Source organism: Perca fluviatilis, unplaced genomic scaffold, assembly GCF_010015445.1.
Source record: "Perca fluviatilis unplaced genomic scaffold, GENO_Pfluv_1.0 PFLUV_unplaced_scaf_2, whole genome shotgun sequence".
NCBI classification, from domain to species: Eukaryota; Metazoa; Chordata; class Actinopteri; order Perciformes; family Percidae; genus Perca; species Perca fluviatilis.
In genome coordinates this window covers 587693-615011 of record NW_024375613.1, presented here as the reverse complement: position 1 = coordinate 615011, position 27319 = coordinate 587693, and the positions used below count along the sequence as shown (strand labels likewise).

The window sequence follows — 27319 nt, the reverse complement described above, 5'->3', positions numbered from 1 at the left end:
ATTATTAAGTTATTCATATGCTGCTTTACAATGTTGTTATCGCACAGGTTAGTGTTTTTGAAATCTGACAGTTTTGTAGCATTTCATTAAATTGTAAAAAGTCTGCTTATATTTAAAGTATTCTAACAAAGTTCAACCCTTTTATTTAAAGTAATGCATGTATATCTTCACCTGAGATAAGAGACTCGCAAATGTTTCATTTGTATGAAAATAATATGTAAAATCCTGTCAATATACCTGCAAAGCTTTAAATGAAAATGGTTTTAGAGTTTGAAATGAATACCTCAATAATAATAAAAACAAAAAATGCATGAAAACAACCAAAGTATACAAGAAGGGCATTGAGGTACATAAAATACTAAACCTTAAATTGAATGTATGAAACTTAATATGGAACTGATGGAAACAGTCTTACTGTAATACATTATTTTTACTGTTTCACTGAAAGGAGTTAGCTTGTTGGACAACTCTTGATGTGTTTCAATAAAATAACTTTACACTCTTTAATTAGTTTAATTCTAATTATTATAGTTATGTTTCGATTTAGAATGACTTCATTCAATTTAAAATTTAAGATAATTGTTGAAATACTCAATTGTAAAAATAATCTGTCAAAAGACATTATCTGAATAACTATACATTTTTATGTCAATATTTCACCACCTGTATTTCCCTGTCTCGTTAATTGAGAATTAATCTAATTTACTCAACGTTCATTGGACCTGACTTTGAGGGCACTGCTTCAAAACCTGCCAGAACAAACATATCAATAAAATTACTTTCTTGGAAATTCTATATATGCATGATTGTGTTACACTTTTCTTCTTCTTGTATTTGTTATACTGTATTAATATCGCATGTCTAGTGTTGTTGTTCCGTGCAGCTGTTGAGTCAGATCAGTTCCTCTCCAGCTGAGGAGGTTTTTGTACATGACGTTGTATCACTGTGTGAACGGGTAGCTGTAACCACCCTGCTGACAATAATAATCTCCTGCATCTTCAGTCTGAACTCCACTGATGGTCAGAGTGAAGTCAGTTCCAGATCCACTTCCACTGAAACGGTCCGAAACTCCAGACTGACGAGTTGTAGCATACCTAATTAAGAGTTTAGGAGATTCTCCAGGTTTCTGAAGGTACCAGTGAAGGCTGCTACTAATTCCTGAACTGGCTTTACATCTGATAGAGACAGACTGTCCTGGAGCAACAGACTGAGATCCAGGAGACTGAGTCAGGATGATTTCTCCTGATGAACCTGGAAAACATGAAAAAGAGCAGAAGGGTTATTGAGACAAATCCAGCTTGGAGAAAGATGATCAACATCCGAACAGAAGAGTCTCATTTCTTTAACATGGAGAAGAGATGGAAGAAGGTAAATGCTGCTTGTTCCAGTCTTTCTCCATCATAGCAGAACATCATTGAGGTGAACCTGGTTGCATCCTGAAGCAAAGTTTTCAGAAGAGAGTTTCACCCTGAACAAGGAGCCCCAGGGTGGCCAGCAGTAGAATCAGTGACATCATCATCATGCTGCCGGCGTGTCAGTGGCTCTGAAAGTCCTGGACAGTCACTGATCAACACTGGCCTCTTAACGGCTGGGAGCAGAGAGGCAGGACACATGTGCAAACACACAGAGTCAGTGAACTGTAGCTGTCCTCAACATGTCATGCTGTTTCCCCTTTTACTTTGACTAAATAAATGTGTCACTACATAATGGGCTACGGATGAATGGTAAAAATCTTGTCATACAAAACTTAATTTATTTTCCACCAAGCAAGTACAGAAAGTCGATTCTGTTTGTGAGTATTTTTACATCTATAGTGTGTTTTTACTACAGGTGGTTAACGAGGTGCCAAATATCTATTCAATGCACTCTTGAGTGTGGGATGACAGCAAGGCCGCTTTAATGCACGGGCTTACCTGGGCTGAAGCCCAGGGGCCTCCCAAGTTCAGGGGCCTCATGTTCAGGTTCATGATGAGCTGAAAAGGTCATATTGTTTTGTAACTTGTCAGGTTTTCTGTCAATCACTCTAATCGTATGTTACGTGGCTGCTGATTGATCAAAATTAGGAGTGACCCACGTGGCCCTATAGCCTATGGCCCGTGGGCTTACCTATCAGAATGTCTCTAGTTAGTTTTGGGGTGTGTCCCTCTATGATTGAGTGAAGTGGAAAATGTCGGGGAGAACGTTTGAGAGTGGTGCCCAGAAAAGGAAAAAACGTATTAAGAAGGAGTTTCGCGAAAAAGAAATACTAAAGAGCACCCCAAAGCTCACCGGATTTTTTAAACCAGCAGCTAATGCTGAAGATGGACCCAGCACCGGAGGAAGATCGCTATCTCACACACCGGAGGGAGCGGAGGCGGAGGAGGCGCAGGCCGCGCAGGTGGATGTAGCTGGAGAGGAGCAGGGGACCGCCAGCAGAAATGGAGGGGAGGACGAGGGGGGAGCACACGAGCCCCAGAGAGAGGACCGGGCCGCAAACCAGTTTGGGGGAGACGAGTCAGATGACCCTTACAACAGTGACCAACGCGAGCGGAGAACGGTCCTTCTCCAAACTGGGCTTGGTGAAAAATAGACTGCGATCAAGCATGCAGCAAGACCGAGTCAGTCATCTCACACTGATGTCTATTGAGCATGACATCCTTCGTGATTTGGATTTTAAGGACATAATTAGGACCTTTTCTTCAAAGAAAACCAGACGAAAGCACTTCTAAAATGGTAAGAAAGTGCTGTATTTATAGCCTGTGCAGGTTTTAAATTGTTGTGGTTGTGCATTGTTTTAAGAGAAATGCACATTTATACTGCAAACCTTCTATAAATGTTGCTTAGTTTAATCTTTTTGGTACCTGGCATTAGGCCATGTTGCTATTCATGGTGCTGAATTGAGTGTGTTTGTGTGTGTTTGCAGTTGCATGTGATTGGTTCACAGAGCCCGCTGAGGCCAGAGAAGAGGCTCCTCCTTTGATCTGTTCCTGTTCTTTGCTTATGCTGTTATCAGTTATTATCAATGTTTGTGTAGAGTCTGCAGACAGGTGATGGTTGGTGATGTTTTTCATAATATCGTTTGAAATCATACTTTCACACATTTTGGTTTTATTATCACCATAAGTTGTTGTGTGTGATTGTTAAATGAAGTGTTTTGTGTTTATGCTCAAGTGGACTCAGTGCTATGTTAATAACAATATTATGGTGTTTTCTAGCTCAGAGAGGGAAAACTCACTGTTGTATGTCTCGAAAGAAACTAATGTATTTTGTGATGTAGGTTAACCTAGATAGTACACTTTTTTTAAAATGAAACCCTATAAATCGAGGGGATGGGGGCCTACAAAACCTCTCAGCCCTGGGGCATATTATTATTTAAAGGCGGCCCTGGATGACAGGATTCATACCAGGAAATTGGTTGTGATAATGTTTATTCATTCTGCAGATAATAATATAGTGGATGATTGGGACAATGTATTCTGTTTCACCCTACTTTTTTCTTTTAGCCAGGGATTTACTTTAATTTAAATACTTAATTTAAGTTTGGTAAAAGGTGAACTCCAAAGCCTATGATTGATACTTTTTAAAAATTGAAAATGGGAGTACAGACAGAAGAGTTGTTTTAATTACTGATCACATGATGGACATGAAGAAGAGAAAATGTTTTGTCATGTATAATTGAGAAATCATCGTTACAGGCGGTTGCCGTGGTGTGACTCTGAAAAGATGCTTGAAATGCATTTCCTATTGATTATTACATTTCAGTTATTACAGTTTTCCCTATGATTCTGTTGACCTTGTTGACTTTTGACTTATTCATTGTTAAACTTTGGCCCACTGCGTACGATCTAAGATGATGATCATTTCTATATTTCTTTCTTCTATTTACACTGTTGTTTACTTGCTTGCTTGCCGGCCATGAACTACTAACAACAGGTTCAAAGGCTTTTACTAGCTCCTTGAAGAGATTGCATATCACATCTGTCTCGATTTTTTCAGTCTCCCGAGTACATTAGGAATCAATTTCCAGATACCTGTTATCAGTTTAAGAGCCGTACATGGTCAGGCACCCTCCAATATCAATGAGATTATACAGGCCTATATACGAGGGAGGTCATAAAAGTCTCGATTTATTTTTTTCTTACTACAAACTTATAAGTGAAGTTGACTTTGGCTCTGGAGTCAGGAGTTTTGATCTTTGGGAGTGTCTCCAGTTGGACTTAAGTGGACACTGTGAAAACCTTTAAAAGGGAACAAACGGTTTAGTGTGGCTTTTGTAGTTTAGCATTTTTAATTATGATTTATGTTATATGTACTTTTATGTTTTATTGAAAAGCATATTTGTGTTTTTATAAGAATCTTCACTTGCTTCCAAAAGGAAAAGTGCTACTTTTAGTGGCGATAAAAGAAATTCATGGTTAAAAAAGAATTTTTTTTTTGTTTTTTTTTTTTTTTGTTGTGTGTGTGTGTGTTTTTTTTTTTGTTTCCTCAGTGAAGTGTATCTGTCTCTGCAGTAGTTTCCAGCGTGCGCAGTCAGTTCAGTTTCTGTTCAGTCTGACTGAGGGAGGTTTTTGTACGACGCTTTTTCACTGTGTGCACACCCACTGGCTGTTGATGTAGTGTTGACTCTGACAGTAGTAAACTGCTGCATCTTCAGTCTGGACTCCACTGATGGTCAGAGTGAAGTCAGAGTTTGATCCACTGCCTGTAAAACGATCTGGAATCCCTGATTGTCGAGTGCTAGTATATTTAATGAGAAGTTTAGGAGTTTCTCCATCTCTGTTGGTACCAGGCTAAACAGTTAGAATTAGGAATATTCTGACTGGTCCTACAGCTGATGGAGACGGAGCCTCCCAGAGCAGAGCTCACTGCTCCAGGCTGAGTCACTGTGACCTGGCCTCTGGACTCTGAGGATACAGAGACAAAAACATAAAGCAGCGCCACGTTTAGTCGGGTTTCCATTTCAGAGGGACGGATGTTGATAGAGGAGAGGAGTTTGATTCTCTGGACTTTACCTGTGAAGCAGCAGCAGAGGAGAGTCCAGATGAGGACGGAGATCAAAGTCATGTTTTTTGATGAGGAGGATTTCTGTGTCTTCTGTTGTCATGAAGGACAGCTGTCAGTCATCCAGTGTTCAACTCTCAGGACTATAAACTCTCCCAGAGCACTGGAGCATGGTGCTGCTGATGCAAAGTGGCTCTCTATGGAAATGCTCTGACTGACTCCAACAGGGACTTGGATTACTCTGATGATGCTGTTCATCAATGGATCAATCACTTTATCAGCAGCAATGATTAGGATCTTTCAGTAACACTTAGACTTCTTGACAAATCTTTCAAAATGTTCGATTTAGACTTCCCAGGACCAGCTGGAATATATAAAATAAGTCTTTTATTCCCTATGCCAAACAGGCATTGAACACAGAATAACTGCATTTATTTTGCAATTTTTTAATATTTGCTCTTTTTTATTTTTTTCAGACTTATTTGCTGCCACTTGCCCATTTGCACTATTTGATATTGTATTTTGTATACTCTGTATGTTTTAAATGATCAACACTGGCCTCTTTAACGGCTGGGAGCAGAGAGGCAGGACACATATGCAAACACACAGAGTCAGTGAACTGTAGCTGTCCTCAACATGTCATGCTGTTTCCCCCTCAGTGCTGAGAGCATGGACCTACATACAGTGGCAAGAAAAAGTACGTGAAGCTTTTGGAATTTAATGGTTTTCTGAATAAATTTGTCATAAAATGTGATCTGATCTTCATCTAAGTAAAGGGTATTGACAAATATAATGTGTCTAAAATAATAACACAACATTTTTTGATCTTCCATGTTCTTATTGAGAACAACTAAAAACTGCATCGTGCTTGTGGAAAAAGTACGTGAACCCTTTGAGTTAATGACCTCCAAAAAGCTAATTGGAGTCAGGTTTTGGCACACGTGGAGTCTCGTTAAGATAATGAGTTTGGAGGTGTGGACTACAGCTACTTTGACTGATAAAAAGCCCTCAAACTTTTGGGAGTTGCGCTACACAAGAAGAACACACATATGTGAGCCATGCCTCGCCAAACAGAGCTTTCAGAGGATCTATGATCAATAATTGTTGATTTACATGAAGCTGGCAAGGGTTACAAAGTTATTTCAAAGACTTTAGAAATTTACCAGTCTACAGTTAGGCAAACAATCTACAAATGGAGACACTTTGGGACTTTTCTTACTCTACCAAGAAGTGGGCCCAGTCAAAATGACACCAAGAACACAACGAAGACTCATCAATGAGGTCAAGAAACAATCCCGAATGACAGCCAGAGATTTGAAGGCATCATTGGAACTGGCTGACATCTCTGTTCATTAGTCTACAATACGTACAACATTGAACAAGCAGGGTATCTACGGCAGGACACCACGATGGAAGCCACTGCTTACTAAAAAGAACATTGCTGTACACCTAGAGTTTGCAAAAGAGCACAAATGTTTTGTGGACTGGTGAAACTAAGATTGAACTATTTGGAAAATACAAACTGCAGTACACCGGCGTAGAAAGGGCGGGCATATCATGAAAACATCATCCCAACCGGAAGTATGGTGGAGCAAAGCTCATGATTTGGGCCTGCTTTGCTGCATCAGGGCCTGGCCAGCTTGGAATCATTGAGCTGAAGATGAATTCCCAAATATATCAGACAATTCTTTTTTTTTTTTACATACATTTGTGGGACAAAACCTTTTTTTGTTGTGTGTGTGTGTGTGTGTGTGTGTGTGTGTGTTGTATTTTCTAATAATGTGAAGCTTGTAACTTGTGGGCTCCTCACTTTGCATAATGTTATTTTGGTCATAACAAAATATTAATAAAAGAAATCAAGCCACGTCTCACTTTTTATAGACTTTTATTCAAAAATATTAATTTCTCTGCTGTGGAAGGACTTGGCCTCCCTCTTTTTTTTACAGATAATTTCTCCAGCCTTTGAAAAATCCTCTCACCAAGGGACACTTGTTGCTGGCATGCAAAGCTATTTTTTAGCAAGGATATACAAATGAGGAAAGATTACTGCCTCTCTTAACAATAATTTAGGGGATCATGAGTTCTGGGCAAAAACGCATCGTTGAGGTATTTTTTCACTTCCACTGTGGCATCAGCTGTAGCATTGTGTATCATCTGGGTTCAACGGATACATCATCAAAAAGTTCCCATAAACTGTCCTGTGTTTCTACTGGTGTTGATGATGATGATGATGATGGGCCTGGTGTTGACATTTGTGGCTCTGAATGAAAATGAAAACAGCTATTAGTAACAAATCAAACTGATGGCATATATGTAATAAATTACATGAATCAGGAAAACATAACAGACTGAAACTGCTCACCAGGAGCAGTGTAGCCAGTGCAAAAGCTCTAAAAGTCTCATACCCTCCACATCTGGAGTGCAGAGCCTTCTTTCAGATGTGAGCCTATGAGCCAAAACAGGAGAAAACCATACTAATTATAGTAATGACAACACTATGACAGTTATGGCCAATTACATAGGTAGTATGGTCATTGTGGCCTACCCATTATTGTACAGTTGATTCCTGCGTTGCATGTCCTTTTTCAATGCAAGCTTGTGCTGCAACATCCTGTACAGTGGTATAAGTTTTGAAGCAGACACTCTGTTCCTCTGACATCTCTGTTGTTGCTAGTTTGAATGCTTGCAGTAGTGACAATGATTGTTGAATAATGTCATACTCAAGACTTGTCAGGGGAGCAGTATCACTGTTTAAATTGGAAGCAGTGCAGCACCCACTGGCTCACGTTGCTCATACAAGCGTTGTAGCACGTTGAATGTGCTGTTCCATCTCGTCTCAACCTCCTGTATCAGTTTCAGAGTTGGTCTGGCCATCAAGCCCCGGCATCGCCACAAGCTTGTCCTTGGATCTGGACAACCCCAATTATCCTTCTGCCTTTCTGGCGTATTTCATTGGTGACTGGGGTTTAATCTAGGGCCTTTTTCACAATCAAAATTTAAATTATGAATAAAAACATGGGACATGGCGAAGGTGGAGTAGCTGGGCACTTAGGATCATGTTGGATGCATGGTCAGTCACAATGCACTGAACTTTGGAGGTTATTCCCATCTCAGCCATTAGCAAGGCTTTAGCCTCCATGAGATGCTGGGCTGTGTGGGTTTGGTAAAACCTCCTTACACCCAGTACAACAGTTGCCATTTTGCCTCTGGTGTTATGTAATGGCAAGTTACACCAAGATATCCGTCCATATTAATGTAGGACCACATGTCAGCTGTAAGGCTAACAAATTCGGCCTTTTGTAGGTCCTCCATTGTCTTCTCCTTGGTTTTGTTGTACCTTTCGCTGACCATTGTTTTAAGCACCTTCCGTGATGGGGGACATAGCTTGGATCAAGCTTGTTCACAAAGGCCCTGAAACCCTCATCCTCCACGATGGTGAAGGGCTGCAAATCCCTCACCACCATGTTTAGAAGAGCCTCATCCAATTCCCTCTGTCTGCCTTTTAAAGAGAAGATAAAACATACTTTCAGAAAAATACAGTGAAAAAATAAAGCTTCAAATAGTGCACAGCTATTAAAAGTAGCCTACTGGTTTATTATTTGGAAACCTTCCTAAATAAAGTTATGTTATGAACGTTATGCTCAGTGTGCAGAGAAAGATAAAATGGAATGTAGAACTACAAAAAATGATGCCTTCACTGGCTGTAGATTGGGTACTCATATGTAGACCTATAAAATGTATATTCACAAAAATATTATATTACAACATATTATATTCACAAGTGAAGCTGTTTTTTAACCTGATTGGCAGTTGTGATTGGGACGTTAGGTTGTAGGGCTTAGGTTGACACAGGCCTATGGACTTTCTAAACAGTGTCCCAACAGTTTATTATATTTCAATTATAATTATATTTCAAACAATGCATACCTTGCTTAGATGGCTTGGCAGTGTCAGTAGCAGGCCTAGGTACAGGGGAATGCTACCATCCTCTGCGACCCCGCAAAATGGCAGGATGAGTGCTCCTCAAATGGCGCATCATGGATGATGTGTTGTTGCAGTAGCCTAGCGCCGATCACAATACATACATCTCACTTTATTTGGGGTTTCCAAATGGAAATGCTCCCACACCACAGATGTAACGGCATCTCTTCTGTGGCGCCTCCATTTCTATCTATCTATCTATCTATCTATCTATCTATCTATCTATCTATCTATCTATCTATCTATCTATCTATCTATCTCTATATGTATACTCTGTCTAGTTTTTATCAGTCAATGTGTAAATTTAAATGTAAGCCTAAATATAACTAAAGAAATCGCGACTATAAATGTCACTATATCACCAAAAATCCGCTATCTCAAAATCAAACTCCTCTCACAAAAACCCACGAGGTCAAGATGAGTTGACTTCACTTTTATACTGATGTGCAATTGTGTGGTCTATTCCTGACCCTGTCAATCAAACGCTGATTCATGCCACCTGTCGAAACACTTGTGAAACACTCTGAAGCTTCATGTAGTCACGTGACATGGTTGTTTTGAATCACGCCGGATCAGTGTTTCAAAAAAGACTCAAGTCTGAGACTCACTTAAATTCGCACAAACAGTGACTTCAAACTTGACTTGCGCTTCGACCCAAAGACTTCAGAGTTGCTCGAGGACTCGTCATCAACCTGTTTTCATGCAATTATTGCTTTTTAAATCTAAATGTATTCATGTATTTCTATTTTCTTCTATTGGCGCATACACATTGTGGATACATTAGACGAGCTGCATGTCCCCTGCCCTTTGCCATAATGTGCAACATAACAAGCACTATGCCTTATGTGCACGCACTCACATATAAAAAATGCATTGACAATGGCAACACCAAGTCCTCCTGGAGTTGTGCCTTTTGTCATTAGTTCTGCTTTCAATAACTTTGTAAACAGTGGCAGTAAGCTAACAGCTACATGCAAGGTGTGTGGCACCAAGATATATGATGGAGGATCAACAATGTTGGACTTAATCAGACATCTCAAAACACACCTAAGTAGGTCAGTCACTTGCTAATGTGAAAGAGACATTACATTTAGCATATATCGTCAGGGTAACAAGCTAACCATCACAAAGTGTTGTGCTAATGCTGGGAACAGGAACATTGTATCTTTATAGTTAGCAGTTGCTGAGGCTCAGACATCCATGGCGCACAAGAGGCGGGATTGACACTGAGATGCATGTTGTTCTGTAATTGGTGTGGCGCTGCCACAATTCTCTCGATTTCCACTTCAACATTAGATATTCTTTGAGTGAAAGAGACGTTACATTTAGCATATATCGTCACAGGGAACAAGCTAACTAAAGTGTTGTGCTAATGATGGGATTGCCTGGGAACAGGAACATTGTATCTTTATAGTTGTATCCATATGATGTGACAGACTCAGGTTAATATTTCACCAGGTCCGAGGGCTAGATGGATGTGTTAAGTAGACCCCATAAAGTTATCCTACAACTGATTTTGATACTATTACTGTATGGATGGTAGCTACAGGACATGCTTTGAATTCATAAGATTTAACAATACAGTGTTAGGGACAGATCAGATGGCCAGCGACTTTGAGACTTGACTTGGACTCGTTAAAAAGACTTGAGACTTGGCTTGGACTCAAGCTCACTCAACTTGGACTTCCAAAAATTACTTGTGAACATCTCAGCTGGACCTACATATTTACATATTCACATGGAGAGGATATTGAAAAGTCTGGTAGTAAACTGATTCAGTGACTTGTGGACAGTTTTCTTTTTTTCCTGTTTGGTAATATGGTCTTTTTTGATAATCATTAGTAATATTAATATTAATGCAGGGTTGTCATGTTTGGGTTAGAGCAACTGGGAACAGCTGAGGATGTTCCCAGTAGCAGGAGGTTATTTAAGTCTGGATGCAGTGCAGCCCTCTCTCTGGCTGACTCTCCACTCTGCTGCAGCTTTGCTCCTCTCCCGTCTGCTTTAGTTCTCTACTCTGCTCCTATCAACCTTTACAACACCAGCACACACACGTTTTCCACTCATGCACATCACACAAACTGACATTACTGATATCCACAGCCCATACTTTAATTACTTAGGTTAACCCTTTAATTTAGTTTAATTTGTTTCAATGAATATCTTTTGTAAAAATGTGATCATGGTGTATCTCCCTTTGGTTGTAAAATGTTAAGTGTGTAAATGTAAATATAAAGTGTGTGTGTGTGTGTGTGTGTGTGTGTGTGTGTGTGTGTGTGTGTGTGTGTGTGTGTATCCTCAGTGAAGTGTATCAGTCTCTGCAGTAGCTTCCAGCTGCAGCAGTCAGTTCAGTTTCTGTTCAGTCTGACTGAGGGAGGTTTTTGTACGACGCTTTTCACTGTGTGAACACCCACTGACTGTTGATTACATGTGCACTCTGACAGTAGTAAACTGCTGCATCTTCAGCCTGGACTCCACTGATGGTCAGAGTGAAGTCAGAGTTTGATCCACTGCCTGTAAAACGATCTGGAATCCCTGATTGTCGATAAGTACTAGCACGTAAATGAGCAGTTTAGGAGTTTCTCCATCTCTTGTTGGTACCAGGCTAAACATGGGGGAACAACTATAAACCTTCCGACTGGTCCTACAGCTGATGGAGACGGAGCCTCCCAGAGCAGAGCTCACTGCTCCAGGCTGAGTCACTGTGACCTGGCCTCTGGACTCTGAGGATACAGAGACAAAAACATAAAGCAGCGCCACGGTTTAGTCGGGCTTCATTTCAGAGGGACGGATGTTGATAGAGGAGAGGAGTTTGATTCTCTGGACTTTACCTGTGAAGCAGCAGCAGAGGAGAGTCCAGATGAGGACGGAGATCAAAGTCATGTTTTTTGATGAGGAGGATTTCTGTGTCTTCTGTTGTCATGAAGGACAGCTGTCAGTCATCCAGTGTTCAACTCTCAGGACTATAAACTCTCCCAGAGCACTGGAGCATGGTGCTGCTGATGCAAAGTGGCTCTCTATGGAAATGCTCTGACTGACTCCAACAGGGACTTGGATTACTCTGATGATGCTGTTCATCAATGGATCAATCTCTTTATCAGAGTATTGATTAGGATCTTTCAATAACACTTTGACTTCTTGACAAATCTTCCAAAATGTTCGATTTAGGCTTCCCATACCATACTGGAACATATACAAGAAGTAGTTTATTCCTTATGCCATACAGGCATTGAACACAGAATGACTGCATCGGGGAACTGGGGATTTGCTCTGTTGCTCTATTATTTATAGAACTTATCTGCTGCTACTTGCCCCTTTCAAGTATATGTATATTGTATTTTATATACTCTTTATGTTTTAAATGATCAACACTGGCCTCTTAACGGCTGGGAGCAGAGAGGCAGGACACATATGCAAACACACAGAGTCAGTGAACTGTAGCTGTCCTCAACATGTCATGCTGTTTCCCCCTCAGTGCTGAGAGCATGGACCTACATATTTACATATTCACATGGAGAGGATATTGAAAAGTCTGGTAGTAAACTGATCCAGTGACTTGTGGACAGGTTTGTTGTGTCTTTCCAGTTTGGTCATATGGTATTCTTTTGATAATGATTAGTTATATTAATATTATTGCAGGTTTGACATGTTTGTGTGTTTGTAATGTGAAGTTTTCACCAAGTGAAGCAGTGATGAGTCTTTATAGAAGGCTGAGGCCAGTGTTGTAGTTCTCAACATCGAACTTAATCAGGTTCTATCTAGTGAGCTCATCTCACTTAATTGGATAATATCAAACAAACTTGTGCTTAATGCATTAAAACTGTCTGTATGATATTTGGCTCTAAACATAAATTAGCACATGGGCCTGAATTGAATCTTGTAGTTGCAGGCCAATCTATAAAACAAGTAAATAAAGTTAAGCTTCTAGGACTTACGGCTTGATAGTGCATTGTCATGGTCAGATCACATTGACTATGTAGTTACTAAGATGGGCAGAGCAGTTGCCACCACAAGGAAATGCTCACCATTTCTACCTTCTTCTTTACTAAGGCAAATAGTTTGCTCTTTAGTTCTCTGCCACTTGGATTATTGCTCAGTAATCTGGTCATCTGCTTCAAAAACCCTACTTAGAAAACTTCAAGTAGCACAAAACAAAGCTGTCAGACTTGTTCTGACGTGCAATTCTAGGTCCGATGTTGTTAAAATGCATGAACGTCTTAAATGGTTGAGTGTTGAAAAAGACTATTGACCAATGTGCTTACTTTGTTGCACTCTGTTATTCAAACTCAGACACCATCATTTATTTTTGATAGCATAACTTACAGTTCAGATATCCATACCTATTTAACAAGAGGAGCCAGTAGGGGGCAGATGACTTTACCTTTGCCAAAATCTAATAACTTGAAAAAACTTTCATTTATAGAGCAAGTTCTATGTGGGATAAAATTCCAAGTAACATTCGTTTTATTACAGGAAAGGTATATTTAAAAAAAGTCAAATCTTTCATTTAAATTATTTTTCATGAGGTTTCTGATTGTGTGGTGAAAAAATGTCTGATTTTGGTCTATTTCAATGTGATCTACCGTAATATTAACCATGTAATATACTGTAATATATAACTTTGTTTTCAAGATATTTCTCTATTCTGTTTGTTATTGTTTTCATTTAATTTTAATTGTAATTTTTCTTCTTGTTATTCAGTTTTGTAAGCAGATATTGTTGTATATATTTTCTTTGTTTCATTTCTTGTCAGTATATGTTATGAAATGTTTTAATATTGTCTGATTAAATGTTGTTTTGGACCCCAGGAATACTAGCTGGTTGTCTAGGCGCAGCTAATGGGGATCCTTATAATAAATACAAAATACAAATATTAGTCTTTGAAGGTTTCGGTCTTGTCTCGAATCTGCCGCATTTTTACTCGGTCTTGTCTTGTCTCAGATCTTTGGATCCAATCCCTGATCTTCCTCAGCAGACGGAGTTCACCCAGTTCTCATGGAATATTTTAACTTCTAAGCCAACTTGGACAAGAAGTCTCACACAAATGCTGAGAGGAATGGGAATTTGAAAATCTACATTTCAATAACATCTGCTGAGGAAAAAGTATGTGATATGATTAAAAGCTCAACAACAGCTACTGGATGGATGTTGTGAAGAGATAGTTTTGCTGTTTCCAAAGTCAAGAATGAACATGAGATTCTAATGTGATATGAATTGATGGTGTCATCTTGAGTTAGCTGTGTGATTCAGCTGTCTGTGCTCTCTCTGCAGGTGATGGTTAGAGCAACTGGGAACAGCTGAGGATGTTCCCAGTAGCAGGAGGTTATAACGCGTTCACGGATATCAGAAAACCATTTTTCCCTGTGAAAACGTGATCATTCTAGTCACTTCCTGTGGGAGTCAGAGGTGGGAAACTCAGGCTAGATTTTTCTACCAGAGTTTCCCAGTTGGCGTCGCATTGTTGACAGCTGACGTTTGATGTAGGCGACTTTGGTTACACTGAAAATATTTCAATGACAATAAACTGAATATTGTGGACACACTCCTTTGCCAAGAAACATACTCAGACATAACATGCTTCAAATTATTCATAAATAGGCCTATGTATAAAAAAACAACACCTTATCCATGTCCTTTCCCATACGTTGTCCTGCAGATAACACAATAAAACACCTGTCCACCTGTCCGCTGTTTGGATGCTCGGCGTAAGAAAACAGCAGCAAATCTTTGTTATTGTGGCCTCCATGTTTTCACACACCTGATGCTCTAGGCTACGCCCAACAGTTGGTGGCAGTCATGCAACAAGTTGTTATGCTAAACGCCAATATAACAGAAGAAGAAGAACATGCATCCCCACCATGTGAACGCTGGCAGTCGGAAAAACAACGTAATCACGGGGCGTCCCCTGATATTCCCAGGTGGCATGAACGCAGCATCTCTCTGCAGGAGATGGTTAAGAGCAACTGGGAACAGCTGAGGATGTTCCCAGTAGCAGGAGGTTATTTAAGTCTGGATGCAGTGCAGCCCTCTCTCTGGCTGACTCTCCACTCTGCTGCAGCTTTGCTCCTCTCCCGTCTGCTTTAGTTCTCTACTCTGCTCCTATCAACCTTTACACAACCCCCACATGTGTATATTGTCCACTCACAGCCATCACACAATACTAACTTCACTGATATCCACATCCCATCATTGAATTCCTAAAGTTAACTCTACAAGTCCCTGCTTAAAAGCAGTACACCACCATTAAAAACAATCCACGTTTGGGACAATGATGGCATTGATCCATTAAAAGGATGTTTTTACTGCACTAACTTGGACCTCTTCCATAGCTTGGACTTAGAAGAAGCAACAGACACTATTACTGATTATGTAACATTTTGTAGAGATAATGTGCTAACTCAGAAGTCTATAACTTTGTATCCAAACAATAAATCTTATATTTCCAAGGAAATTAAAAAGTGTATAGTCTGCAGAAAAATAGTATTTAATAATGGGGATATTGTGGCCATGAGGAATATCCCCAAAAAAAACTCAACAGCAAATTAGGAAAGGCAAGGAGGAAGGAGAAGGACAAATTTGAAACCCATTGCTCCACTATGAATTTGAAAAAAATGTGGGATTCCATGAAATTTATGACAAACCTGGCCCCGGCTAAAAAATGTCTTAGTGTTCTTAATGAGGGTGAAAAGCCGATGAATTAAATAATTTTTATGCAAGGTTTTGATTGGCCGAGTTCTAGTAGGATAAAATAGAGGCTCTAGACTCATTACCTGCACTGAATCACCCAAAAATCACTATTGTTCAGCATGTTGTACAGAGTCTTTTCTCACCCACCTGCCCTAGGAAGGCCGCTGGACCAGACGCCATTTCTGGGTCTCTGCTGAAATGATGCAGCGTAGAGCTGGCAGAGGCCTTGGGTCCTATTTACCAAAAGTCTCTGGACTCGCATGTTGTTCCTTCCACTTGGAAAAGCTATTCCTGTTCTAAATTTTAAAAAAAAAAAAAAAAAAAAAAAAAATATTTTTATCTTTTTTTTTTTTTTATTTATTTAATTTTTTACCGTATATCAACACCTCTTTTTATTAAAAGCTGAATGACCTTAATGTCCCTCCCTCATTATTAAGGTGGTACCACTGGTTTCTACCGAATGGTAAACAGCAGGTCAGTGTTAATGGTACTCTCTCAGAGTGGAGAACTTGAAGCACCGGAGACCCCCAGGGTTGGGTCAGTTCACCTGTCCTTTTCACCCTTTACACAGATGAGTATAGAAGCTATAATCCCAACAACTATATCATTACATGTTCTGATGATACTGCCATCCTAGCTTTCATAAAAAGGACAGTGATCTATCTAACTACCTTTCAGAGATTCAAAGGTTTGTAAAATGGATTGATGATAAACACCTTTTTCTGAATGTTAAAAAACTGAGGAAGATGTTGGAAATAGATGTAAAAATTAATTTGTCTCTGTGTTAATAAAGCATTTTAAATAGCAGATAAACTAATGTCTAGGTCAAGAAGGACTGGGAGGATCTCTTTGGTTTTACTATAATTAAATGATTTATTTAAAGGGTTAGTGTTTTAGGAACCTTGCTGTGTTGTTTGTTCAATAACATCTATGTATGTTTTTCACAAACATCGTGGAACAAAAAGTTTATCTTATCTTATAGTCTTACTCTGTGTGTGTGTGTGTGTGTGTGTGTGTGTGTGTGTGTGTGTGTGTGTGTGTGTGTGTGTGTGTGGTCCTCAGTGAAGTGTATCGTCTCTGCAGTAGCTTCCAGCTGCAGCAGTCAGTTAAGTTTCTTTTCAGTCTGACTGAGGGAGGTTTTTGCGACGCTTTTTCACTGTGTGAACACACCCCGACTGTGATAAACTCTGACAGTAGTAAACTGCTGCATCTTCAGTCTGGACTCCACTGATGGTCAGAGTGAAGTCAGAGTTTGATCCACTGCCTGTAAAACGATCTGGAATCCCTGATTGTCGAGTAGCTAGTATAGTAAATGAGCAGTTTAGGAGTTTCTCCATCTCTGTTGGTACCAGGATAGGTCGCTCCCAGGAACTCTGACTGGTCCTACAGCTGATGGAGACGGAGCCTCCCAGAGCAGAGCTCACTGCTCCAGGCTGAGTCACTGTGACCTGGCCTCTGGACTCTGAGGATACAAAAACTAACTCGTTTAGTCGGCTTATTTCAGAGGGCGGATGTTGATAGAGGAGAAGGAGTTTGATTCTCTGGACTTTACCTGTGAAGCAGCAGCAGAGGAGAGTCCAGATGAGGACGGAGATCAAAGTCATGTTTTTGATGAGGAGGATTTCTGTGTCTTCTGTTGTCATGAAGGACAGCTGTCAGTCATCCAGTGTTCAACTCTCAGGACTATAAACTCTCCCAGAGCACTGGAGCATGGTGCTGCTGATGCAAAGTGGCTCTCTATGGAAATGCTCTGACTGACTCCAACAGGGACTTGGATTACTCTGATGATGCTGTTCATCAATGGATCAATCACTTTATCAAAGTAAGTAAATGTTAGATTTAGGGTCCCATGGACCTGCTGGAACATTTACAAGAAGTATTTTATTCCCTATGCCATACAGACATTGAACACAAGAATGACTCCATCAGGGAACCAGGGGCGTCTGACTGGGGGTAAAACCAATACTGATTACCAGGGCCCAAGGTGAGAGAGGATATTTTCATTTCCTAATTACATTTCATAATGTGTGTCAGATGAAATGTAAAGTTAGTGTATTGGCTGAATAACTTGGGTGATTGACTGACTACATTTTTGTATACAAAAAAGAAGAATCTAAGGTCTCACCCACCCCTTGCTAATGCGCCAAATGGTTTAGTCCATCTGCACGCATTTTGTTAAGTTGAGCATCTGGTGGAGCGCAAACTTCTGCTGGTTCTAACTGGTGTTAGCTTCAAGAAAAGTCAAATCATGCTTCCAAAAAGAAAGGAAAGACAGGAGAAGGAGAGAAACAGAACGAGGGGAAACAATTGGTAACTGACTTCTTTTCAAGGAAAGGTGAGCACAAACTAGAAAACGAAATCCATGGTGTTAAACTGCTTGAATATCTCCTCGACCGGTAGTGCTAAGCAGGACTGAGACAACCCATATAAAGAGCAGAACATACACTTACAAATGATAATTTGGTTATACATGAAATCTGAGGTAAAGGCTAAATAGATAAACTACACTAACAATGCTGTTTGCATACAACACACCATTATAAGAGCCTCATTTGAAACATGTTTATTTAAAATGAATAGACTATAATGTCTATAATCAGCAATAATAGGCTAATCAGTTTCATAGGTAGGTTGGTAGTTCATCAGTAGATATATATCATGTCAACATTATAGTTATGTCAGATTTAGTAGAAGCAGATCTTAACATTGTGAAACACATGGCCCTCAGTTTCAGAAACCGTCCCACCAGGGAGTGGAGTAGCAACAGACCCCTCATCCTCCTCTTTGGATTTGAGACAAGGGAGCTTATATCAAAATTAAGAAAACCATGTTTAGCCATTTTGACTGAAAGGTGTTAAGTAACACTAACATCTTAGTGTGTTTTATTATATAAGGTTACAATTAGGATAAGAGGTTAATATCAAATGTATCCTTCATAGAGAAAGATAGAGAAGATCTGATTGATTTTTTTTTTTGGGGGTGGTTGAGGAACATGGGGGCCCATCAGGACTGCCAATGCATAGGACCCAGAATCTTGTGCGCACTCCCCCCTGCAGGGAGCACTTGTTATTTTATAAGATTTGCTTTCTTGTATTATTCATAGAACTTATCTGCTACTACCTGCCCATTTACACTATTGTATATTGTATTCTGTATATTCTGTATGGTTTTAATGATGTGCTGTGTTATGTGCATTGTATTTACTGTTGCTGTACTTTGGGAGAAGCCAAAGACAAATTCTCACTGAGGTGGACAATAAAGTCAATCCAATCTAATGTCTTCTGTCTTATTTAAATTAATTGCAAGAGAAGAAATTACATAAATTTAACATATACAAAAAAACATGCATTAAGGAAATCTGCAGCACTGTGTTATTGTCAGTTCTCTTTTCATAACAGCCTCATTTTGGTGAGTTTGTTTGTGTCAAAGTCAGAGAGCCGTGTCTCTCTACAGTGAGAGGTTTTTGTACGGCGGCTCAATGACTTTGTATCACTGTGGTGGACTTTTGGTGGAGGAACCAGACTGAATGTTGGAAGTAAGTTTCTGCACAAATACTAAAAACTATACTGTAAATATTGTAAAGTAATGTTTTAAATTCAGTTTACAGTTAATGAAATATCTCTTAGTATTCACATTTTTATTTCTGCTCCTTTATCGTGGAGACTAACTCAGAGCAGCTTCACTAAAAACTGAAAAGCTGTTCTACAAGATTCATTTTTAGTTTTCCACATCAATGATAACTGTTTAAAGCAAATGAAGATTCAAATATTCAAACAATTGAACAGAGCAAAGATAAAGATCGGTATTTGAAAATGTGCAACATCTCTTTACTGTGTCATGTATTGTTTCAAAGTTTGAAAACTATTTGAACAGTTTGGTAATGATGATCGAAATCCACATGAAGAACATTTGATGTTGTCAGCTCATTTTCTGGATTTGTTTCTATTACACTAAATACTTTAAAGTAATGTATAGTTAGGTTGGTGACGATCTTGATTTGGAGGTTTAAAGATTTGTCCAAAAGTTGAGATTTTATTTCCAGTGTATAGTTTGATATATATCAGCTCATTGTGTAGATGATTCTCTCTGTGCTGATTTACATGAGAGGCTTCTTAAAGGGAAGTGAAACAATGTGTGAGTGAGTGACTGGTGGAGCAGAAAAACCATCTGACAGAAACTCCTTAAAGGAGAAAACCAACTCTCACACAGTCAAGGTGTCCAAGTGTCTGCTGGTTGATTGACAGCTGTGTGGTCCCTGTCCTCCTAAGCTGATTGGTGTCTCCTAGGTGATGTCCGTCCCACCCTGACCGGTGCTGCCCCCTCCAGTAAGGAGCTGCTGCAGGGGAAGGCCACGCTCATGTGCCTGGCCAACAAGGGCTTCCCCTCAGACTGGAGTCTGGCCTGGAAGGTGGACGGCAGCAGCAGCAGCAGCTGGGAGGAGAGCAGGAGCCCCGGGGTGCTGGGGAAGGACGGCAAATACAGCTGGAGCAGCACCCTGAGGCTCCCTAAAGACCAGTGGGAGAAGGTGGGCTCTGTGACCTGTGAGGCCACCCAGGGCTCCCAGACTCCGCTCTCAGAGACACTGAGGAGAGACCAGTGTTCCCAGTCCTGACCTGACTCACTGGGACTCTGCTACTGGTTTCACTCTGATACTGATCTCAGTCTGCTCTCTGCTACTCTCTCTCTCTCTCTCTCTCTCTCTCTCTCTCTCTCTTTCTCTCTCTCTCTCTCTCTCACTGTCTAATTACATGTTTCATTGATAGTTGTGTAGCTTGTTGTACTTTTGATGATGTCATCACAATAAATCCCTTTTCATCAAATCAGTTGTTTTCATGTCTGTTATTGTAAAAGAAACCGGAGACAGGGCTCACCCAGTTCTCATGGAATATTTGACCTTTTAAGCCGACGTGGACAAGAAGTCTCACACAAATGCTCAGAGGGATATGAATTTATAAAATCTACATTTCAAAACCATCTGCTGAGGAAGATCATGTGATATGATTGGAAGCTCAACAACAGCTAATGGATGGACGTTGTGAAGAGATTATTTTGCTGTTTCCAAAGTGAAGAATTAACTTTTGGTCTCAGTGTATTTGTTGGTTTTTTGAGTTGCATGTAAGAGAAAATGTTTTTGCATATACTTCATAAAGATGCAGGCATGTGATTTCTGTATTACTATTTTTATAATTAACAAGTTGGCTCCTCTTGATTCTTTCGTACAAATGTATACGTCGCTTAAATGATTCAAACATTAACTATAATGGCTTTAACTGACCCCACACAATGTGACACAAGGTACGCTTCATATTTTTAGCAACATTGGAACAAATGTCTGTTTGAATCACTTCGATCTGATTGACTTCAATGTTTAAACTTTTTGTCTTGTTCATTGTGTTTTATATATTTCATATCAATATGGACCTGCGTGTCTGAAATAAAGTTAAAATTAAATTAGGCATGAATCAGATAAGAACATGAGATTCTAATGTGATATGAATGGATGGTGTCATCTTGAGTTAGCTGTGATTCAGCTGTCTGTGCTCTCTCTGCAGGTGATGGTTAGAGCAACTGGGAACAGCTGAGGATGTTCCCAGTAGCAGGAGGTTATTTAAGTCTGGATGCAGTGCAGCCCTCTCTCTGGCTGACTCTCCACTCTGCTGCAGCTTTGCTCCTCTCCCGTCTGCTTTAGTTCTCTACTCTGCTCCTATCAACCTTTACAACACCCACATCATCACAATTTGAAAGTTCATCTTGTGTTGCTTGCAGTAATGCTGATATTCTCTGTATGTTAAAACAATAAAGACAAATGTATCAACTTAATGTCGTCCGAGCTTATTGATCCAAGAATGACTGCCGTCATGTGTTCCTTTCTTAAATGAACATATACAGTATCAATGAAATCCTGAGAGAGTTTTTCTCTGTAGCATTTCCATGAGATGATTCTTTTAGAAAGAAGTGATGAGATGATGTAATGCAGGTCCCATCTGCTCGGTGCAGCCTGACAGGGTTTAGCTGTGGTGTCCTACAGCAGGTATGGAGCTGCTGGGAAAGGATGAAAGTCAAACTCTGGTCAGCACCACTGTTACTGCTCTCCTTGACAAAGTCAATGTGAGAGAAAGTCAACAGATTCTTTGGGTTTTTCTCCCAACAATAATGGTCACCACTGTCATCTAATGTGTCTGATCTAAAGCAGGTAACAGGTAGATGGGAATGACCTGCTGTGCTGTGCACTTTGATACAGAAGTGGTTTTAGATCTTGTGGTAATCTGATCTCCTCAGTGCATAAGTTCATATCACATTAACGGTTTTAAAATATATATATCACTTTTGTGTTTTTTTCATAAGAGTCTTAAGAGTCCACCACTGTTTTATCTTGGCGATATAAGTTGACACACGTTCTTCTCATCATATTCTGTTCAAAGTTCCCAAAACAAATCCTGTCTTCTCTCTGTCCTCATTCCAGTCTGCTGCAGCCAAAGACTGGAACTATCTGCAAAAAACCACTAAAGCTGAAAACTTGTATCTTCATGTCAGCTTTTAACAACTCTGTTATGGACCTTCTCTCTGATACATGCGGCTGTTTTGGGAACCACAAGCATTCCCTCCCCATTATCTGTCTGCTGTTTCCTGTTGCCCCCATGCTGATTGGTGTTGTCTTGCTGCTGCTGTTTAGCTCTGCATGTTGAATTAGTGCTTGTGTTTGTTGCTCGTGTTCTGTCGTCGGTTTGACACCATGCTTGTGTGCTAGACTGTATGTCATTTCTGTTCTGCTTGCTGTGATTGGGTGGAAGTAGTGGAGGTGTTGGAAATGTTTGGATGTTTGCTGTCATCTTTTAACTGACAATTTGACATTTCTCTATTAGCCCTTACACCCCTCCCTTAGAGGCTTTGCCTTTTTGCAAAGCTGCCATTGTAAATATATATATATATGTTTTAAATGACTTGCCTGGGTAAATACAGGATGAAAAAATAATAATTAAAAAAACTCAGACAAGTCTGTGTCACAATGAAATAATAATGAAACCGTTGTTTTGGTAACTATGTCGGACTATTTTTACAAACTCTTGTAAAATCTTAGTTTCTCAATTGGCCTATCCATAATTATATCTTGTTTGTTTGTTTGTTTGTTTGTTTGTTTGTTTCTTTCTTTCTTTTCTTTCTTTGCTTTCTTTGTTTGTAAAAGCGTCTTTGAGTTATGCAAAGCTATATAAAACCTCATATTATTATTATTATTATTATTATTATTATTATTATTATTATTATTATTATTATTAATTTATTTGTGTGTGTGTGTGTGTGTGTGTGTGTGTGTGTGTGTGTGTGTGTGTGTCCTCAGTGAAGTGTATCAGTCTACAGTAGCTTCCAGCTGCAGCAGTCAGTTCAATTTCTGTTCAGTCTGACTGAGGAGGTTTTTTTGTCTGGCAGCTTTTCATATGTGAAGACAACCACTGACTGTTGATAACATGAACACTCTGACAGTAGTAAACTGTTGCATCTTCAGTCTGGACTCCACTGGATGGTCAGAGGAAGTCAGAGTTTGATCCACTGCCTGTAAAACGATCTGAATCCTGATTGTCGAATGCTAGTATAGTAATGAGCAGTTTAGGAGTTTTCTCCATCTCTGTTGGTACCAGGCTAAAATGTGGTACGGGCTAGAAAATAAACACTCCACCTGCCCTACAGCTGATCATCTCTGTTGGTACAAGGACAACTCGTAGGTACCATAAACCCTCTGACTGGTCCTACAGCTTTGATGGAGACGAGCCTCCCAGAGCAGAGCTCACTGCTCCAGGCTGAGTCACTGTGTACTGACCAGCTCGGACTCTGAGGATACAGGACAAAACATAAAGCAGCGTACACTGTTTTAGTCGGGCTTCCATTTCAGAGTGGACGGATGTTGATAGAGAGAGAGGAGTTTGATTCTCTGGACTTTACCTGTGAAGCAGCAGCAGAGGAGAGTCCAGATGAGGACGGAGATCAAAGTCATGTTTTTGATGAGGAGGATTTCTGTACTTCTGTTGTCATGAAGGACAGCTGTCGGTCATCCAGTGTTCAACTCTCAGGACTATAAACTCTCCCAGAGCACTGGAGCATGGGGCTGCTGATGCAAAGTGGCTCTCTATGGAAATGCTCTGACTGACTCCAACAGGGACTTGGATTACTCTGATGATGCTGTCATCAATGGATCAATCACTTTTATCAGAGCATTGATTAGGATCTTCAATAACCACTTTGACTTCTTTGACAAATCTTCCAAAATGTTTGATTTAGACTTCCCAGGACCAGCTGGAACATATAAAGAAGTCTTTTTATTCCCTATGCCAAACAGCATTGGAACACAGAATAACTGCACCAGGGAACACTTGTTATTTTTAGATTTTGCTCTGTTGTATTTTTTTATTGCTGTCACCCTTCCCCTTAATACGATTTTTTTTTTATATTGTATTTTGCATATTCTGTATGTTTTTAATGGGGTGTTCTGTGTTATGTGCATTGTATGACATTATGCTGTAATCTGGGAAAAACCAAGGACAAATTTCCACCGAGGTGGACAACAAAATTAATCTAATTTCTTCTGTAATTGAAAACAGATTATATAAATGGACAATATACACTTGATTTGAAATCAATATAAATAAAAGCATATATTCTGGAAATCTGCAGCACTGGTTATTGCTTCTCTTTCATTTGATTCGAGATTTTACAAACAGCCTCATTTTGGTGAGTTTGTTTGTGTCAAAGTCAGAGAGCCGGGTCTCTACAGTGAGAGGTTTTTGTATCGGCGGCTCAATGACTTTGTATCACTGTCAGTTGACTTTTGGTGGAGGAACCAGACTGAATGTTGGAAGTAAGTCAAACTTTTTAAAAAACTTTTATTTCAGGGAGCTATTTTTTCTTCCTTTTACTTTCTGCACTGTTAACTTTCCTTTTTTGTGAAATATTAATCCATCATTTTTAAAGAAATATATCACTGTAAGAGGCAAAAGATTGCTTTTGGAAATAGTAAAAACAAAAGTTCATCGCAAAGAAAATGAAATATTGAGTCAGAGGATAAATCATTATTTCCAACTTTAATGGTAAAGTAGCATCTTGAGGGCTTGTAGGTTTAGTTCAGTCTGACAAAGTCAGAGAGCGTCTGTCTCTACAGTGAGAGGTTTTTGTACGGCGGCTCAATGACTTTGTATCACTGTGGTACACGTTCGGTGGAGGAACCAGACTGAATGTTGGAAGTAAGTTTCTGCACAAATACTAAAAACTATACTGTAAATATTGTAAAGTAATGTTTTTAAATTCTGTTTACAGTTGATAAATCATACATGTATTCATGTTTTTATTTCTCCTCCTTTATCGTGGAGACTAACTCAGAGCAGCTTCACTAAACATTTCTTTACACATTTCTGTCAAACTGAAATTTAAGTGACTTGAAGTGTGGAAAAGATAAAACTGAAAAACTGTTCTACAAGATTCATTTTAATTTTCCACATCAATGATAACTGTTTAAAGCAAATGAAGATTTGAATATTCAAACAATTGAACAGAGCAAAGATAAAGATCGGTATTTGAAAATGTGCAACATCTCTTTACTGTGTCATGTATTGTTTAAAAATTTGAAAACTATTTGAACAGTTTGGTAATGATGATCAAAATCCACATGAAGAACATTTGATGTTGTCAGCTCATTTTCTGGATTTGTTTCTATTACACTAAATACTTTAAAGTAATGTATAGTTAGGTTGGTGATGATTTTCATTTAGAGGTTTTAAAGATTTGTCCAAAAGTTGACATTTTATTTCCAGTGTATAGTTTGATATATATCAGCTCATTGTGTGATGAGATTTTCTCTGTGCTGATTTACATGAGAGGCTTCTTAAAGGGAAGTGAAACAATGTGTGGTGAGTGACTGGGAGGGGGGGAGGAGAAAACCATCTGACAGAAACTCCTTAAAGGAGAAACCAACTCTCACACAGTCAAGGTGTCCAAGTGTCTGCTGGTTTGATTGACAGCTGTGTGGTCCCTGTCCTCTAAGCTGATTGGTGTTGTTTCTAGCGAGGTGATGTCCGGCCCACCTGACGGGCGCTGCCCCCCCAGTGATGAGCTGCTGAAGGGGAAGGCCAGCTCATGTGCTGGCCAACAAGGGCTTCCCCCTCAGAACTGGAGTCTGGCCTGAAGGGGGACGGTCGCAGCAGCGCAGCAGCCTGGGAGAGAGTGCAGGAGCCCCCAGGTGCGGGGGGAAGGACGGCAAATACAGCTTGAGCAGCACCCTGAGGCTCCCTAAAGACCAGTGGGAGAAGGTGGGCTCTGTGACCTGTGAGGCCGCCCAGGGCTCCCAGACTGCGCTCTCAGAGACACTGGAGGAGAGACCAGTGTGACTGATCTCAGTCTGCTCTCTCTCTCTCTCTCTCTCTCTCTCTCTCTCTCTCTCTCTCTCTCTCACTGTCTAATTACATGTTTCATTGATAGTTGTGTAGCTTGTTGTACTTTTGATGATGTCATCACAATAAATCCTCTTTTCATCAAATCAGTTGTTTTCATGTCTGTTATTGTAAAAGAAACCGCAGAAAGGGCTCACCCAGTTCTCATGGAATATTTGACCTTTTGCGGAATCCCCGCGGACAAGAAGTCTCAACACAAATGCTCAGAGGAATATGAATTTGAAAATTAAAAAAAAATTTAAAAACCATCTGCTGAGGAAGATCATGTGATATGATTGGAAGCTCAACAACAGCTAATGGATGGACGTTTGTAGAGATTATTTTGCTGTTTCCAAAGTCAAGAATTAACTTTTGGTCTCAGTGTATTTGTTGGGTTTTTGAGTTGCATGTAAGAGAAAATATTTTTGCATATACTTCATATAGATGCAGGCATATGATTTCTGTATTACTATGTTTATAATTACCAAGTTGGCTCCTCTTGATTCTTTCCTACAAATGTATACGTCGTTTAAACACGTAAAAAATGTATTATAATGGCTTAATCCCGCACACAATGTGACACAAGGTACACTTCATATTTTTAGCAACATTGGAACACTTTGATCTTGTTGAATTCAATGTTTAAACTTTTTGTCTTGTTTGTGTTTCTGTGTTTTATATATTTCATACTGATATGGACCATGGTTATTATAGTTTAGTTTATTTTTATTTCGTTTTGACTTTTGTTTTCAAATTCAGTTTAGTTTTAATTAGTTTTTAAAGAGGGTTTGCTAGTAGTATTTTTGAAAATGCTTAGTTTTAGTTTAGTTTTTATTCGTTTTAGTCTTTTTTAGTAATATGGGTTATGTGTTAGGGGCAAGATTCAAAAAGGTCAGAAAAAAGTATTGTGTAATAATAACTCAAAAAAACAACAACCATTTTAGAAATATGTATTCACAATGTATTCACAGTGTTGGGAAGGATACTTTCAAACCCTTATGTCTTTTACAGAATACAGAATACATGCCCACAAATGTATTTTGTAACGATTCTGCTTACGCTCAATCTGAGTAACGTATTCTGAATACTTGGTTTACTTCAGGATTACTTCCACATTGAATTCCGCGTTTATAGTGTTGGAATGCAGCTATAACATCCAGCTTACTAAACAGGCCTATAATGGTGTGGTCTTTTTATTCCAACTAGCTGAATGTGTACCTGAACAAGCAGATAGATGTATTGTTTGGTAGTCCGAACTG

The 27319-nt window shown here is 39.5% G+C and overlaps 1 pseudogene and 2 gene segments (V, D, J or C); 1 reads left to right on the top strand and 2 right to left on the bottom strand.

Moving 5' to 3' along the window:
• The window catches only part of LOC120555120, a 195943-nt pseudogene that overhangs the window by 34168 nt on the left and 134456 nt on the right, over positions 1–27319 (top strand).
• The window catches only part of LOC120555117, a 73167-nt gene that overhangs the window by 21008 nt on the left and 24840 nt on the right, over positions 1–27319 (bottom strand).
• Positions 903–1571, bottom strand: LOC120555137. The segment is given in 2 exon segments: positions 903–1251; positions 1468–1571. Coding segments are annotated over 2 exon segments (366 nt in total).